This window comes from Salvia hispanica, chromosome 6 (genome assembly GCF_023119035.1).
Source record: "Salvia hispanica cultivar TCC Black 2014 chromosome 6, UniMelb_Shisp_WGS_1.0, whole genome shotgun sequence".
Classification (NCBI taxonomy): domain Eukaryota; kingdom Viridiplantae; phylum Streptophyta; class Magnoliopsida; order Lamiales; family Lamiaceae; genus Salvia; species Salvia hispanica.
In genome coordinates this window covers 30,293,668-30,309,882 of record NC_062970.1, presented here as the reverse complement: position 1 = coordinate 30,309,882, position 16,215 = coordinate 30,293,668, and the positions used below count along the sequence as shown (strand labels likewise).

General features: G+C 38.8%; 1 protein-coding gene across 1 annotated transcript; it reads right to left on the bottom strand.

Annotated features, from left to right (window-relative positions):
• Positions 1-10,206: 10,206 nt before the first annotated feature.
• Positions 10,207-11,121, bottom strand: LOC125195109. Its single transcript, XM_048093305.1, has 2 exons — positions 10,525-11,121; positions 10,207-10,452 (listed from the first exon to the last, which is right to left on the bottom strand). The coding sequence occupies exons 1-2, from the start codon at positions 11,119-11,121 to the stop codon at positions 10,207-10,209; spliced, it is 843 nt and encodes a 280-aa protein (XP_047949262.1).
• Positions 11,122-16,215: the final 5,094 nt, after the last annotated feature.

The following is a 16,215-nucleotide window of genomic DNA, read 5'->3' as shown; positions in this document are numbered from 1 at the left end:
TTCTCCCCAGAAACGGCAACCCCTTTCTCCATCTTTCCCTATCACTTTTTCTTCTTTCTCCTTGTTTCTCCCCAGAAACGGCTACTCCTTTGTCCATCTTTCCCTATCACTTTTCTCCGTCTAGTTTTATTGGGTTAGTAAGCGGGCATATAATTGACGAAATACTACTAAATCAAGGCATGCCTTCACTTCTACTATCATATTATTAAAGCATATGAATTGATAAATTTATGAATTTAGAAACATAAGTTTTTGGCTTACAGGGTTTGAGATTGAAAGATGCTTCGTTACTTGATTTTTCCTTTTGCTATTTGAGTAAATAATAATATAGAGCATGTTTTGAAGATGATTATTTTGCTCTGTTTTTCAGTCACTTGTTCCGATTTTTTTAGCATCATTAGGGTTGTGCAAATTTTGTAATTTTGTTTTACCAATTTTTAAAACTACTTTGATGAGTTTGGAGAATTTAGAAGTTCATCTACTATTTATAATACTCCCTCCGTCCCAAAAAATATAAAATATTTGGTTTCCGGTACAGGATTTTATGCAGTGGTGTTTTATAAGTCAATGAAGAGAGAGTAAAGTAAGAAAGAGGAAAAAGCAGAGAGAGTGATGTTTCCATTTTAAGAAACGTTTCATTTTTAGTGGGACAACCCAAAAAAGAAAACGTTCCATTTCTAATGGGACAAAGGGAGTATTTAGTTAGAGAATGCTGTCAAGTTTTGATAGTTTGTGGAAAAATGATGATATCTCTTAAACCATTATGAATTTATGAAGGAATCTTGTTATACTGTAAACTAGACTTCTCTGAGTATTTAAAAATATTAGTTCAAGCTTCTGAAGCCTTCCGAATGAATATAGAATGTGAATGAGGAATCGGTCCAATACAAATGTAATATTAGGAAGTTGAAGATGAAGGGGAGATAAAGATGAGATAGCAAAGGAATGAATTTAGATAATTTAATTATAAAAATATGATATTGGATAAATATGAGTGTTAATATAAATATATGTGAATTTCTGTAAACTTCAGAAGTAAGGAAAAAGGGCTAAAGACTGAAGAATTAGCATAACTAGTATTAACACCCGTGCTATGCACGGGTCATATTATTTTCATTGATTGTATACAAAATTAAAATAAGTGAACAAAATTTTAAAAAATAATATCATTATATACATTTAAAAAAAAGCATTACAAATATGATTAGTAATTTTATTATATAAATAATTATATCTACAAATATTCATTACAAAAATTTAATAAATCACAAAAATAAAATAAAATAAAAACAAACTTTTAAAGTCGAAATTGTAGTAAGTATTTATTATAAACTCAACTACTTTGGTACAACTCGAAAGGAATAAATAATGTTGATTAGTTTGGTTTGTTGACATGAATTTATTTTAATTTTTATTATAATTCAAATAAAAGAGTAATAACAATAATATTTATAATAAATTATACTCCCTCCGTCTCTGAAAGTTTGTCTCATTTTTTCATTTCCGTCTATCCCATAAATTTGTTCCGTTGAACTTTTTACCATTTTTGGTAGTGGACCTCATATTCCACTAACTCATTTCTACTCACATTTTATTATAAAACTAATATATAAAAGTAGGATCTGCATTCCACTAACTTTTTCAACTCACTTTTCATTATATTTCTTAAAACTCATGCCAAGTCAAAATAGACAATATTTGAGGGATGAAGTGTGTATAAGTATATTGAAAAGATTGATGAAAGCATAATCAAACCTTTAAATATAAATTAAAAGTATTGATTATAATAACTTTTTAACAAACTAATTTTTAAAATAAGTGATTACCAAGAGTAATACAGTAGAATGATTAAAAAAAAGTGAAACAAAAAAGAGAATAAAATATTTTGCAAAAAAAATAAATGACTCACGCTTCACCTATTTTCTCTTCCTACTCACTCTTTTTCCACCGCTGTAGAGAAGTGAGGCCCTCTTCCCCCCTCTCCTATGACGAAGAAATATTTTGAAGAGATGGTGTTTGTTGTCGTCGTTGTTTCATTATACGCATTTTTTATATGAAGATTTAAATTCCCCCCCTATAATTTCGATATATCTTCATAAATTTATATAAAAAATACATGTTTGGTAGAATTTGACAACGTAAAGCCAAATAAATATAGATATATGATTTTTTTAGATTAATTTATGTGTATTTTATTTTGTACTCTCCGTCCCATTGAAGATGACTCATTTTTCTTTTTGGTTTGTCCCAATCAAGATGACACATTACTTAAAATGGAAACACATTTATCTCTACTTTATTCCCTCTCTCTTACTTTACTCTCTCCTCTTAACATACAAAAATTAACTGCCTAAAATCCCGTGCCGCCCAAGGAAGGGGTCATCTTCCTTGGGACGGAGAGAGTACCATTCTAACTTTTTAAAACCGATCCAGATCTACACATACAAAAAGTTATATTCTTAGTACGATTAGACATAATGAGGCCGAATACAACATGTTTGGATCCTACTACAAAGAAATCACGTTTTTCAGAAATTATGTATTCAAAATATTAATATGAAATAATTAATCACACTTAGGGCCCGTTTGGTTTGTCTTATAAATTTCTTAACTGGGCTGCCCAGATAGTGTTTGGGACGGGCTTATCTGCAGTTAATTTTTTTTCCCCGTGTTTGGCCTGTTTGACAAATTTTCAATCATGGGCTAAGCTGTCATTTGGCCTGGAAGATTAGGGATCCAGTTTAATGTTAAAGACAAAAGTACCCTTACTTTGATATTGAATTACAAAACACCACATCAAACCCTAACACATATATGCAATTCCCGCTCCATTCTTGAATCAATTTGTGCGCCGCTGCTTCTTCTCTCTTCGTTGCTGGTCTGCAATTGTCGAAATCATCTACTGCTGTTGAGTGTAAGTCTCGTCGGCCTCTATTCCTTCCACAGCTCGATTTTGGTTGTGCATATATGAATTAATGTTCGTGAATTATGTAGTGAAATGGCGGGGAAGCGAGCTGAGTTTGGCACATCTGAAACTCAAGGTATGAACGCCGATTAATCATATATTACGGTTGTTGATTCTTTCTGCGATGATTCTTTATTTGTTGAACTGTAATAATTGGTCTCTTGCACTATTTTTTTTGTCTAATTACACCCTATGCCATGGTCTTCCTTTGTAGAAATTGTTTGAATACATTACATTATGATTATGTATCTGGTCAGAGCATGTAACTTGTTCTTTTGCATTTGGGTTTAAAAACCTTTATCTCTAGTTAGTTCGGCACATTTGGGCAAATATATGAAGGTCTTTCATCTTTTGTAGTGAATGCCTTCCTTGGGCGCTCCCGGAAGCCTATGACTGACAGAACCGGGCATAGCAGGAGCGACCGGGAGGAGGACATACGTGTTGTCACTCTGAAGGATCTCGCGACACAAGGCTGGAAATCCAACAACGGTTTTCGGGCTGGATACCTTGGTAAGCTAGAGGAGGCTGTGAAACGGCATTGCCCAGGTTCTGATATCAAAGCGACGCCCCACATAGTGTCAAAGATCACAGCTTGGAAGAGGACATATAACCTGCTGCAAGGAATACTGTCTCGTTCTGGGGTGGGGTACAACACAGATGGAGACTACAAGATCGACGTTGATGATGAGCAGTGGTCCCGGATCATCAGGGTAACTTTCATTTACACATCATACTTTGTTCGATTTTGCACACCTAAGCATTCTTACATTGCTGAAAAATGTCTCCACCACAGGCTGAACCTAGTGCTGGAGGCATGAGAACCAAAGCTTGGCCCTATTGGCCCCATTGGCAAGTGATTTTTGGAAAAGACCGTGCGAATGGAGGGGTTGCTGAGGACCTTCGAGAGGCCGAAATGGACTTTGATCGTACTGGGAATGGAGCTGCTGGAGGGCAGCCATCTACAAATCTGGAGGACATATCTGCCTTTGGCGTTGGTTTTAGAACTGAAGAGCATGTTGGAGACAACACATCACTGACCGAGGCTGGGGGAGGGTGTTTTGGTATTGGTAAGAAGCGAATGAGTACATGAGGTGGTTCCACTAGTGGGAAGGTGGATACCAGCATTGATGGTCTTGTTCAGTTGCTTACAAAACTGCACGATGACACCAACGACAGAATCCAATCCCTGAGCCTCCGCATAGGCTATGAGTTTGATTTGAGCGCGGCCAGGAAACAGGTGTACGAGATGTTGGGCAAGCTCCCTGCTTTGAGCAAAGCGCAGAAGTTCGATGCTGGGGAACTTATTCTGCGCAAGGTGGATCGTCTTGACTTCTTCCTAGGGATACCACAAGAGGACCGTGAGGATTATGTCCTCCACGCCCTGGAGAGGTTCGGTCATAACTGATCTTCTTCACTTGCCCAATCCGTGATGCCATGTAGTGGCTTCTTTTGTCAAGCAAATTGTAATATCTATGGCTTGATTTATGTAGGTTGTTTATGTTTTCATTAAGACTTGTTGTGTGGATTCTGTGATAACTAAACTTGGATGATTCCAGTGTAGTTTTATTAAGGCGGCCTTGTATACGCCTGTAGGTTATTTTATGTGGATTTGGGCAGTGTTATTATGAGGTATCCTTTGGTGTTGTTCGTTAATTGCTAATTTTCTACTGGATTAGGAACAGGTTTTCAACAAAGAGGTTTTAATCTATCTACATATAGATGTTTTAATTATCTTATTTTTAACCTATCCATTCTTTGCTAAACTTCAACCTAACGACTCAAACTCTAATCAATCAGTACATACAAAAAAAGCTATTTCCTATATATTACTGTGTTCTCATTGAGTAGAAATGTATCCGACTTTGTTTGATATCCATTCTTTGCAAAACTTCAACCCAACTATTCAAAAGAAGAATCAATCAGTAGATAGAAAAAAAATTCTAATTCCTATACGTTACACTACAGATTCCAAAAAAAATGGTGATTTGATTGAAAAGATCCATTAATTAAAATAAGATACACCATAACAAACAACTTCCATGAATATTGAAGCTTCATGGGGTGGTCGAGAACACAAAGACAGCAGGACCATTCGAACTATTTTTAGAACCATTAAAATAAAACTAAGGCATATAGGTTTAGTCACCTACAAGCCTATCAATGGCTTTAATTTCATAACTTGGATTGTTCCCCTACTGGGCATAGTACCTCCACCAAGTAGCTGGGCTGGAAGACCCACAAGAGCTAGCATGGGGCGAACCCTTGTGATCACCGCGCGGTTTATGCGGCCTCGGAGGATATGCATTTTCCAGCCTGCGTATGAGGTCCCCGTCCGGACCCGAATCCTTGTATTCGCGCCTTGCCTCATTTTTGGAGGCGTTCATGGAATTTTCTCCTTCTTCAATGAAAAGTTTACGACGTATTCCTAAGGGCATGATGGGTTAACAGACGGACTCACTTCCCTCGCCGGACATTGCTTTCTTTGCCTTTCCTCGTGTAGAGAGTCTCCCGCCGGCGTCCGGAAGTGACTTTGTGGAGTCTGATATGAGTATCACTTCTGTCTCCGTCTCGGTCTTAACCTCAGGGTGGCTGAACAATGTTGATAACAAGCCGAACTCCGGCTCTCCATAATAGTAGTAGGCAGCGGCGAAAGTATTTTTCTGAATCAAATTTGAAAATAAAATTTAGACAAATGCAACATACGAAAAATAATATTGTGCATTAGATACCTTCAGAACCGCATCCCACACTTGTGAAGCCCTAGACATGGTGTTAAACTGGACGTTCTAGGAAATTCCATCAGTTTTGACCACCTCTTTGGAAACGAGGTGCCGCTGCTCGAAAAATTGGAACCGCTGATACAACTCCGGCCAAGAGAAGAGCACACCCACATCGTTGTCAATCTCATTGGCTGCCTGTTCGAAGAAAGGGATAGGAAGAACGTTACCGGCCACCTTATAGTTATCCTTAAGCCGTATGATGACGTTCATGAAAAGAGTATCAATCTCCGGAGTGTAGTTTGCCTTGTGGAGGAAACTCCCTTGGCCTGGTATGTTGCTCGACATTTTGCTGATATGAAATATAAACTTTTTGGTGGTTTCAACTTCACTATGAAAGAGGATATAAGTAGTGTGCCAAAGCTAAAAGCTAAGATGGGGTTTTCTTCACTGTTTGATATCATAGGATGCGTTTTGTACTAGATAGGCTAACGTGTGCAAGAAAGATTGTATAAAGAGAGGTAGGTGGGAGTTTTCATAAGCATGCACAAAGGGATATGTAGTTGGTGGTGGTTCATGGAAATGTGTAAGCTTTTGCATGCAAAAAGATTATCGAGTCTTATCCTACCACGTGAATCTCCCTACTTTGTCATCTTCCTGAATTCTTGTAACAACAAAGAGACAGATTCTTTTTTTAAAAGCTCGTTCAATTCACTAGAAACACACCCATTTGAGTAACTCTCCCATCACTTGTGCACTGCAATGGCTTCTAATTACGTTTCTCCGTGAGTCGTTGCATGTACCTATAGGTTGCTCTTTTCTGGCCATTTGATCTGGATTTAACATTTTTTACCTTCTCGCAGGTACGTGAAACCCTCGTTGAGCACACACTTCTCCGTCATTCGTCACTCCGAATTCTTGGTGAGCTTTGTGAAATTTTTACCTCTAAGCTTATCGATGGGAATTCATAATGTTGTGCGCACTGCACTTTGTAGGATATCCCAATAGAGTTGGTGTCGCGACACAGTGGCACGACTCCGGAATCCTGTATCTTGGAGTTGCCCAATGGAGACCAGTGGCCCGTCCATATCACCAAGTCACGGTATGTGACATGGTGCTTCAACGGAGGATGGTCCGACTTTGTCTACGGTGCAAGAATAGAGCCAAATGATTATCTTGTGCTCATTTACAATGGCGAAGGAGTTTTCAAAGTCATGCGATTCAACGAACAAGGGTGTATGCCGATGCGAGATCTCATATGTATCACTTCTACCTACCTTTCCTTGAATTCATTGATTTATAACTTATGCATATATTTAAAGATGATTATTTGGACAGCGGCTGAGGAGAGACTTCTGCGTCTCGGGCTCGATGTAGATTCAGATAGTGAAAACATAGAAGTCGAAGAAAACACTAGTCGCCCTCGGTACATGCCTACGATGCCTTCATTCACTAGAATCTTGCTTGCTTCTGAATTCGATCGAGGATTGGTATGCTTACCTAATATCTTATGTAGCACATGAGTTTGTCGATGCATATTCACAAAGCATGTACATTATTATCGATTTGTTGTAGAGTTTACCAACGGAGTGGTGGAAAACAAATGTCGCCGATAAGGATGCCACCTATCTTGTTGAACTGTGGGTTGAAGAGATCAAGTGGAATGTTCAGGTCAAAATAAGGAGTGAGAGTATAAAAATGCATCGTGGGTGGATAATTTACTGAAGACCACATTCTTGGCGTCGGGACGCTCTGCAAGTTCGAGTTACTTCATTTCGAGCAAGTCGCTCTCCGAGTCACATTTGACCGTTAGATAAAATCATTTCAGTGGCGGTATTATGCTATCGCTAGACTAATGGTGAATATTTACTCTTGTCATGTTTTAAGTATCCGATGTTACATGCTCAATTGTATTAGTTTCAATCCACTGGTCTTTTATTTAATCATTACCAAGCTTTTGTTAACAAACACACACATAATTAGATATTAGAAAAAGAAAAAACAATCAACATGCTTTATTTTTCAACATAATTTACCAAGATGATTGCATAGATAAATAAAAAGAAATAACTTAAGATCCAAGTTTAATTTTGTATGCATATCGACAAATATATTACTGAAAAACTAGCTAATGAAGATTTTATAGTATTACAAAATTTACAAAAAGTCATGGATTGTTCTTCTTCGGAGCACTGAGTTCATTTTTAATACAACATTAGTCTTTTAAACACCAAACAAGATAGGATAGCCTAAGACATCAAACACACCACGCGAATGTAGTTGTATACTTGTTTCATAAACCAGCCGACCGAACACAACAATGGTAGACAAATTTCCTAACATAAGCATCGTTACTAAACACACAATCCATCAACTTCAGAATCGCCCCCATTAATGCAACCCAAAACTCGAACATCAAGTGGCCTCGTTGTTGCCCTGGAACTGAAAAGAAGTCTTTCTTAGAAGTGTAAACTAAGACCAACCAAGAAAATCAAAAGTAGACTTACAATATTCCACATGTTCTGTGCCATTGCGTCTCTTCTCATGGACTAATCATTCGTTGCCTCAATTGCGTCAACAATTTCCTGGCCATTAGGCTCCTCCGCAATGACACCAGCTTCATCCCACTCGTCTATTAGTTGGTCCAATGGGTCCACCGGCATGACAGAACGAATGTTGTTGTGCAAGAGGAAACACGCCATTATCAACCTTATCTGCACCTTGATAGGATATAACGATGCACTACGCAAAATGCCCCAGCGCATTTCAAGGACGGCGAATGCCCGTTCTATGACATTACGTGGCTTTGTGTGGCGCATATTGTACAACTCGATAGGATTTTCTGGTTTATGCGCAGCGGGGCCCCACTTCTTCAAGTGGTAGCGTACTCCTCGATATGGTGTAAGAAAACCGGTGCTGATGGCGTACTGATGGGTTCGGTCTGGGTCTTATGTCCTCGATGGTTTCGCATGTGGAATTGGAGTGTATCCAACTGATCAGGAAGAGATTCCCGACCCAGCTGAGTCGTTGATACGACGACCGAGACCGGACTTCAAACAAATTTCCTCAACCCACTTTTACTAATTAGTATAGCGGAGGTAAGGGTCGAATCCCACGAGGATGGACACGTTTAGATAACTGTGGTGACTTTCCTGGGTGTTTGGTTAGCTACCACGCTTGGGTTGAGATTTACCTAGACAGGAAATAAGGTAGTACTCTACTGACTAGTAGGCGGGAAAATAACAGACATGTGGGAGTGTTCGTGAAAGTAGGGGACAAGGTGTATCAGAGACATGTGGAAGGTAGACAGTTACTCAAAGAGGAAAGTTAGAGAACAAAGTGCATCTGATGGCTGGGGGCTTTCTGACAAGTCTGGATAGTACCTCTGAAAAGTAGGGAACAAAAGTAAAAAGTAACTTAAAAGCAAAAGTAGACCGAATAAAGTTGATCTTGACGTTTTCTTCCTCACCAAGTATTGACGAAAATCATATGAACACAGACACCATAACTAAACTTCAGATTCATGCATTCAAACTCAAGATCCATCGATTAAAATGCTTAAACTTAAATTAAACGGTAACTGCAACTTTACTTCTACTGGCTGACATGCAAGGTGATAGTCACGGCGCAGAAAAGAAACTCATGCACGAAAATTTGACTAACTTAGCTACAACTTCAAATCAACAACTCCCGAATAGAAAACACTTAGAAATTGAAAGCAATAACTAAATCTAACTTCCCTAGGCAGAATGAAGCAAACTCAAACCAAAGTGACATGCGAAATAGAAACTTCATAACGTAAATGTTGGAAAATAACAAAGTACTTCAAAAGAGCAACAACGATGAGTGTTTGCAGAATAACTAGTTGATGAAAACAAGTAAACTTTAACTAAGAAAGCGATTAAGATTGTTTGTGCCACTCCGGGCGATGATACTACTACACTGCTACGATAACTGGCTGGAACGACGGACTGATGACCTCTCCGGCAAACTCTGGACATCAAGTGACCATGGCTGTGGCGAGGAACGAGAGGTATAATAATGCTGAAGGATGGATCTTCTAGAGAGAATTCTACTAAGTGTGATTGTCAAACTCCGAACCGAACTCTTTCTCTCTCTCCAAAATGGCTTCTTTTATAGGGAGGCTTGCCCTTGCTTTTAGGGTAGACTTCTCCCGCATTTTGACCTTTTTGCCCTTGTAAAGTAATTATCCCAGCTATCCCCCTTCTCCATCTCGAGCCTTTTCTCTGGCATGCATTCTGGTCAGTATCGCACCCTTCTAGTGCCCTTTTCACTTGCGTCACACGAATCGTCACCTACTGACTTGGATCCTTCAATCCTGCACACTTAAGCAACTGTTTTGCAGATAATACATGTATTTCATGACATACTGACCAGTAACCAAGGCTTAGAATACGACTTATCACGTACCCGTTATCGCATAGGTAGTAATTACCTATTGTACACAATGGAATTGTTAATTATAATATGTACATATGAGGTGAATAATCGCCAATTTTGTATCTAAATAAGGACATTCTTACCAATGGGCACTTTCAGCCCGTGTGGCCAAGTTACAACGTCACGTAAAATGCGGGCATCACCTGCAGATCCCTCCCAACCAGGCAACACGTACGTGAAACACATGTACCGATCACATGCAGCTAGAGTGTTTGTAGAGATTTGGCCCTTGCGTGTCCGATAACGTGGTTTATTTGCGGTTGGGACCAAGACATTGATATATGTACCATCTAATGCACCAAGACAACCCTGTGCAAAAATGTATCAGTAATGCTTATCTAATAGATCAACAACTATATTATAAAGACCTTGGTTGCGTACCTTGAACCATTTCCACCTGTAGTCGACGCAGTCCTCCTTGATGGGATCCGGCTTCGCAATGAATCGTGACTGCATCTGTATTACGGCCTTCAAAACTTTGTGCACATATCCGGAAATTGTATGACCAGATCGCATAAAATTGAATCTTACAATCCTGTTTTTCTTATGATGTGCCAAAACTCCCAAGAAGATTGCAACTTGTTCTTCAATGCATACAAACCGTTTGTCGCGCAGGAGGCCTAACTCTCTGAACATTCTACATAGTTTTCCAAATGTATTTCGGTCCATCCGTAGGTTCACGAGGCAATCGGTGTCGGTTTTACCTACTAGTCGGTCCAAATGAATCTCCTGTGCTGGACCCTGCTGAGTATGCTGTATGGAAGAGCTCCCTGAGACCGTTTCCTCTTTTTTGATTGGGCTAAGCGGCTGAAAATGAGGTACAAGATAATTATCCTCGAGACGAAGTAGTTTCGTAGTATGTCGTCTAACAAAGTCACCACTGACTCTTGTAAGAACTGTCCTGCAGGCATCCGTTTTCACAAGATAACATAAGGTTTTCAATTCGCAAAGAACAGGAGAACAAAATACGAGCCTCATATTTCACAATCAAACCAGATTTGCATTTTTACACATTCAAAAGTCTCCCAACATTTTCAAATTATGAGCTTGAACAAGAGATAATTAACAGGAGAAAATTATATAATTTGCACTGCAAAGAACAGAATATAGGAACACGGAAATTTGAATTAATAATCAACACAGCCAAGAACAGAATATAGGAATTAATAATCAACACATAATATAATCAACATATGAATTAATAATTAAAACAATTAAATTTGCAGGTTTGTCGTTTTTGGAAATTTGAAGTGAATGATGTAATCCCATCAACAAATGGAAAACCCAACTAAAATTCATATGAATTTGAACAAATCAACTCAAAATCATACGAATTTGTAGAAGACTCAAAAAATCAACAAACCCTAGCCAATAACACATGGCGTTGGTTCTGATTTTCGACATGGGAAAACAGAGCTGTGATAGATAGCAGATTACCTCGTTCGTACACTGCTCGTCAACCGCCGGAGCGAGGATGTAGACCGGTCGGACTTCTTCCTAGCAAATATTAGTTTCAAACTTTTTATGGTCAATCTTGGTCTTTTTCAAATTAAATTGAAGTGGCCAATGACAACTGACTAAGTTTGTTCTATTAGACCATTTGTATTTAGTACTCCAGCATATAATTAAAACCAATAAGCATCTTCATTTTTTTTTTAATAATGATAGGTTTATTTTTATTTTTATTCCATACAAAATACTCATAATTTAGATATTTTGCTATTTTCACTCCACTAAAAAATTAAATTACCAATAAAAATAATAACCAATGAAACTGAAAATTAAAAAATCTTGCATAATAGGACAATCATAAATTGTAGCCCATAGAAGATGAACCAATCCACCCACCCCATTAATATGCAATAATACACGAATACTTGATGAAAATAAAATTATAAATACACAATGTAATAGTATGGCCCTTATAGGCCCAATCTGCTCCACCAGTAACCGGCCCATACTTTGTTGGGCTTGAGCCCAATCTCCAGTGATGCCCTACACGTGGCAGAATGTGGTGGTGAGTTGGGGCTGTGTCTTTTATATACTAGATCCTTCTCTCTTCCGCCTCACTTTTGACTCTGCCTCTCTTTTCTCTCTCTCGGTTGTGAGTGTGAAAAACTAGGATTTTTCTGTTCCCTTCTCCTCTGGTATTCTCTCTGTGCTGTAGGCTTGAGAGTGTGATCTCTCTTCCTCCTCCTCTGTGTGTGTATACACTGGTGAGTGAATAAGCTGAGTGTTGGGGAAACCTCTGGTTTCTGGTCAGACAAATCTGTCTGTGTGTGAAGCGGTTTCTTGTGATTCCAGAGGATTGGGTGACTGGTGGTTGACTGTGGCTTTGCCTTGGATTGTCTCTGCAACGAGGTGGTTGCTGGATCTAGGGATTCAGTGGATACGGTGGAGTAGATTGGTTATCTGCTAAGGTTTCTCCATTGAGGGGCAAATCAATTGGTGACTAAGGAATTGAGGGTCGGATTTATAGACCTGTGCAGTTGTACCTGGTGCAACTTGAGCCTATAAATTGTTCTTGATCTTGTTTCTCTTCTTTGGTTATTTCTTAGTTCTTTTACTGTCTATTGTTGCGGTGAACGCTTTTGATCCGTGTGTTAAGTGTTTAAGGTACAATAGAAGGAGTTGAAGACAGTAGATCTACTAGTGTAATAGCTAGATCAGTTTCTTGATTGTATTACTTGTAATTTTGGCGGAAGTATAGACCTCATAGTGGCATCAGAGCCACGGTTGGATTTCAGCCGAAGGTTCGGTGTGTGTTTTCTGGTAATACAAGGGATCTCTATTTCGATCTCTTGCTCTGGTATTGTAGTTTTGGCTTCTCGCTCTGGTTTCCTTTCTCCTTTTCCTGGTTTCCGCTGTGTTGTTTCTCTGCTGTCTGTTTTGATTGTGATAGTACCTGCTGGACTGGTTTTGTCTTTCCTTTCTTGGTTAATAGTGGAAGTTTTAAAACGTTTGGTTGCAACAGGGCTGAGAATCTTTGTCAGTGACCCCCTGCGCCCTCGAATAATCGAGTGTTTGTGAACTGGGAAATCCTGACCTAGATGCACTGTTGTGTAACTTCTTGTTGTTGTTGTTTTTGTTAAGAATAATCATCCAGCTGATCCTATCTTAATCTTCTCGTATCTTGCTCATGTTGTTCTGTTTCTTGGGCCTTTGTTTATGTGGTTTTTCTATAATGTCTAACCTCCCTTTTGGCCTTGTTCCCTTCAATGGGAAGAATGATTTCAGTATCTGGAAGCAAAAGTTGAAGTGTGTTCTGGTTCAACAGAAAGTCTACAAAGCTGTGGATGGATCTGTCATTGAAGATGCTGCCAAACAGGCTGAGATGAATGAGTTAGCCTTATCTACTATTTTCTTGAGTTTGAGTGATCCTATTATTATAAAAGTTGGTGTGGTTGATACTGCTAAAGCTCTTTGGGATAAGCTTGATGAGTTGTATACTGAAATCTCTCTGTCCAATCGCATGTACCTGCTTGAAAACTTTTTAAGTACAAATTAGATTTATCTAAGGATACAGATGAAAATATTGACTGTTTTTCAAAGCTTGTGTTAGATATTAAAAGATCTGGGGACAAGAATATTGATGAATATACAACTATTGCTCTTATGAATGCTATTCCAGATTCCTATGGTGATGTTAAGGCTGCAATTAAGTATGGGAGGGACAATGTCACTCTTGATACAATTATTAGTGCCTTAAAATCAAAGAAACTGGAATTAAAGGAGAAATCTGACACTAAAACTGCTCTTGATAAGGCTTTGCAGTTTAGGGGTAGATCCAACACCAAGTCAAAGGATAAGCAATCCAATGACAACACTAAAACTGTTAATGTTTCTCTGAATTCAGAATTCAACAAGTCTGAGTGGCTTGTTGATTCTGGTTGTACTTATCATATTTCACCTTTCAAGGATTTATTTACTGAATTAACTCCTGTTACTAATGGTTTTGTGTCTATGGCAAATAATAAGCAATGCAGGATTGAAGGCATTGGTCAAGTATGCCTCAAGTTTGATTCTGGAGCTACCCACACCTTGAAGAATGTGAAATATGTTTCTAGCCTCTACTATAACCTCCTATCTTGCTCAGCCCTGGAGTCAGAGGGGCTGGAGGGCAGATGGGGGAATGGGGTTATGAAAATTTTTAAGGGTTCTTTGTGCATATTTAAAGCTGTTAGAAAGAATAATCTTTATGTGTGCACTACTATGCCCTTAAGTGATTTGTCTATTGCCAATGCTGTTAAGTTGAATTCTACTGTGCTTTGGCATAATAGATTAGGACATATGAGTGAAAAAGGCATGCATATCCTGTCCAAAAATGGTGTTTTATCTGATAATGATGTGAGCATGCCTTTACCTTTCTGTGATGTGTAAAGGGAAAACAACATAGAGTTGCTTTTCCCTCTTCTGTTCCTACTTGTTCCAACAGTGTTGTTCTTGATTATTTGCATGCTGATGTTTGGGGGCCAGCTTCTGTTACTACTCATGGGGGGTTCTCTTATTTCTTGTCTATTGTTGATGACTTTTCAAGAAAGGTTTGGGAGTTCTTGTTGAAGAATAAATCTGATGTCTTTTAAAAGTTCCAGAACTGGTTGTGTTTGATTGAGAACCAAACTAGGAAGAAGGTTAGGACCCTTAGGACTGACAATGGCCTGGAGTTTTGCAACCAACAGCTGAATGATTTATGTGTTAAGTCTGGTATTAGGAGACATAAAACCATTCCCTATACTCCTCAACAGAATGGGGTTGCAGAAAGGATGAATGGGTCAGATGTCTTCTTTCTTTAAGTGGTTTGTCAAAAAAGTTTTGGGGGGAAGCTATTAACACTGCTGCTTATTTGGTTAATAGGTCCCCCTCTATCCCTCTTAAGGGAGAATGTCCTGAGTCTGTTTTTTGGGGAAAACCTGTTAATATTTCTCACTTGAAAGTTTTTGGATACAGTTCCTTTGTCGATTCAAAGACATTTAAGCTGGAGCCAAGGTCCAGGAAGTGTATATTCTTGGGATATCTGGATGGTGTGAAAGGTTACAGGGTGTGGCTGAGGGATGAGCCTGGCTTTAGAGTCACTGTGAGCAGAGATGTGATCTTTAATGAATCTGAATTCCCATGCTTGGTTGATTCTATTGGTTCTAATCCCAAGGAGACTTCAAATGAGGTGAAGCCCACTTCAAATGAGGTGGAGTTTACCTCAAATGAGGTGGAGGGTACTACACCTCCTGAGTTTGTGCAAACTGACAATTTTTGCAGGATGACTCAAAGGCTGCTCCTGAAGTTCCTCAAACTGATCCTATTGAGACTCAAAATATTGATAATACTAACCCATCTGATTCTGTTACTGTTCCTCCTAACTATGTCTTGTCCAGGGATAGAGCAAGGAGAACAAATGTGAAAGCTCCAAAGAGATTCAGTGATGAAATGAACCTGATAGCTCTGGCCTTCAATGTTCATGAATCAGATGGAGATGAGCCCCAGTCATATAAGCAGGCCCTTAAGTCCATGTTTTATCCTAAGTGGCTTATGGCCTTGGAAGATGAAATGATGTCTTTAATGTTGAATAAAACTTGGATTTTAGTCCCTAGACCTCAATGGCTTAAGATATAAGGCCAGGCTGGTAGCTAAGGGCTTCACTCAACCAGAGGGGGTAGATTACACATAAATCTTTGCTCCTGTGGTAAAATTTACAACTGTTAGGTTAATGCTTGCCTTATGTGCCTTTTTTTACTGGGATTTTAAGCAAATGGATGTTAAAACAGCTTTTTTACATGGGGATCTTGATAAGCCTATTTACATAAGCCAACCTGAGGGGTTTGTTGACCCTAAGTACCCTGATCATGTGTGTCTCTTGAAAAAGGCTTTGTATGGGCTGAAGCAGTCTCCTAGGAGATGGAATATTAAGTTTGATCAGTGTATGCAGTCTATGGGTTTTACTAGAAGTGCCTTTGAACACTGTCTTTATTTCAAAAATCTCCGATCTGTTCCTGTGTTTCTTTCTTCTTCTATACGTTGAAGACATGCTTATTATGAGTCCTAGTTCTGTTGCTGTTAAAAGTGTTCAAGATATGTTGA

Coding starts and splice junctions, on each gene's coding strand:
- LOC125195109 (XM_048093305.1), bottom strand. CDS start 11,121: ATGAGGCTCGTATTTTGTTCTCCTGTTCTTTGCGAATTGAAAACCTTA. Junction 10,453..10,524: donor ACAGGTGGAAATGGTTCAAG/GTACGCAACCAA, acceptor ATTTTTGCACAG/GGTTGTCTTGGTGCATTAGA.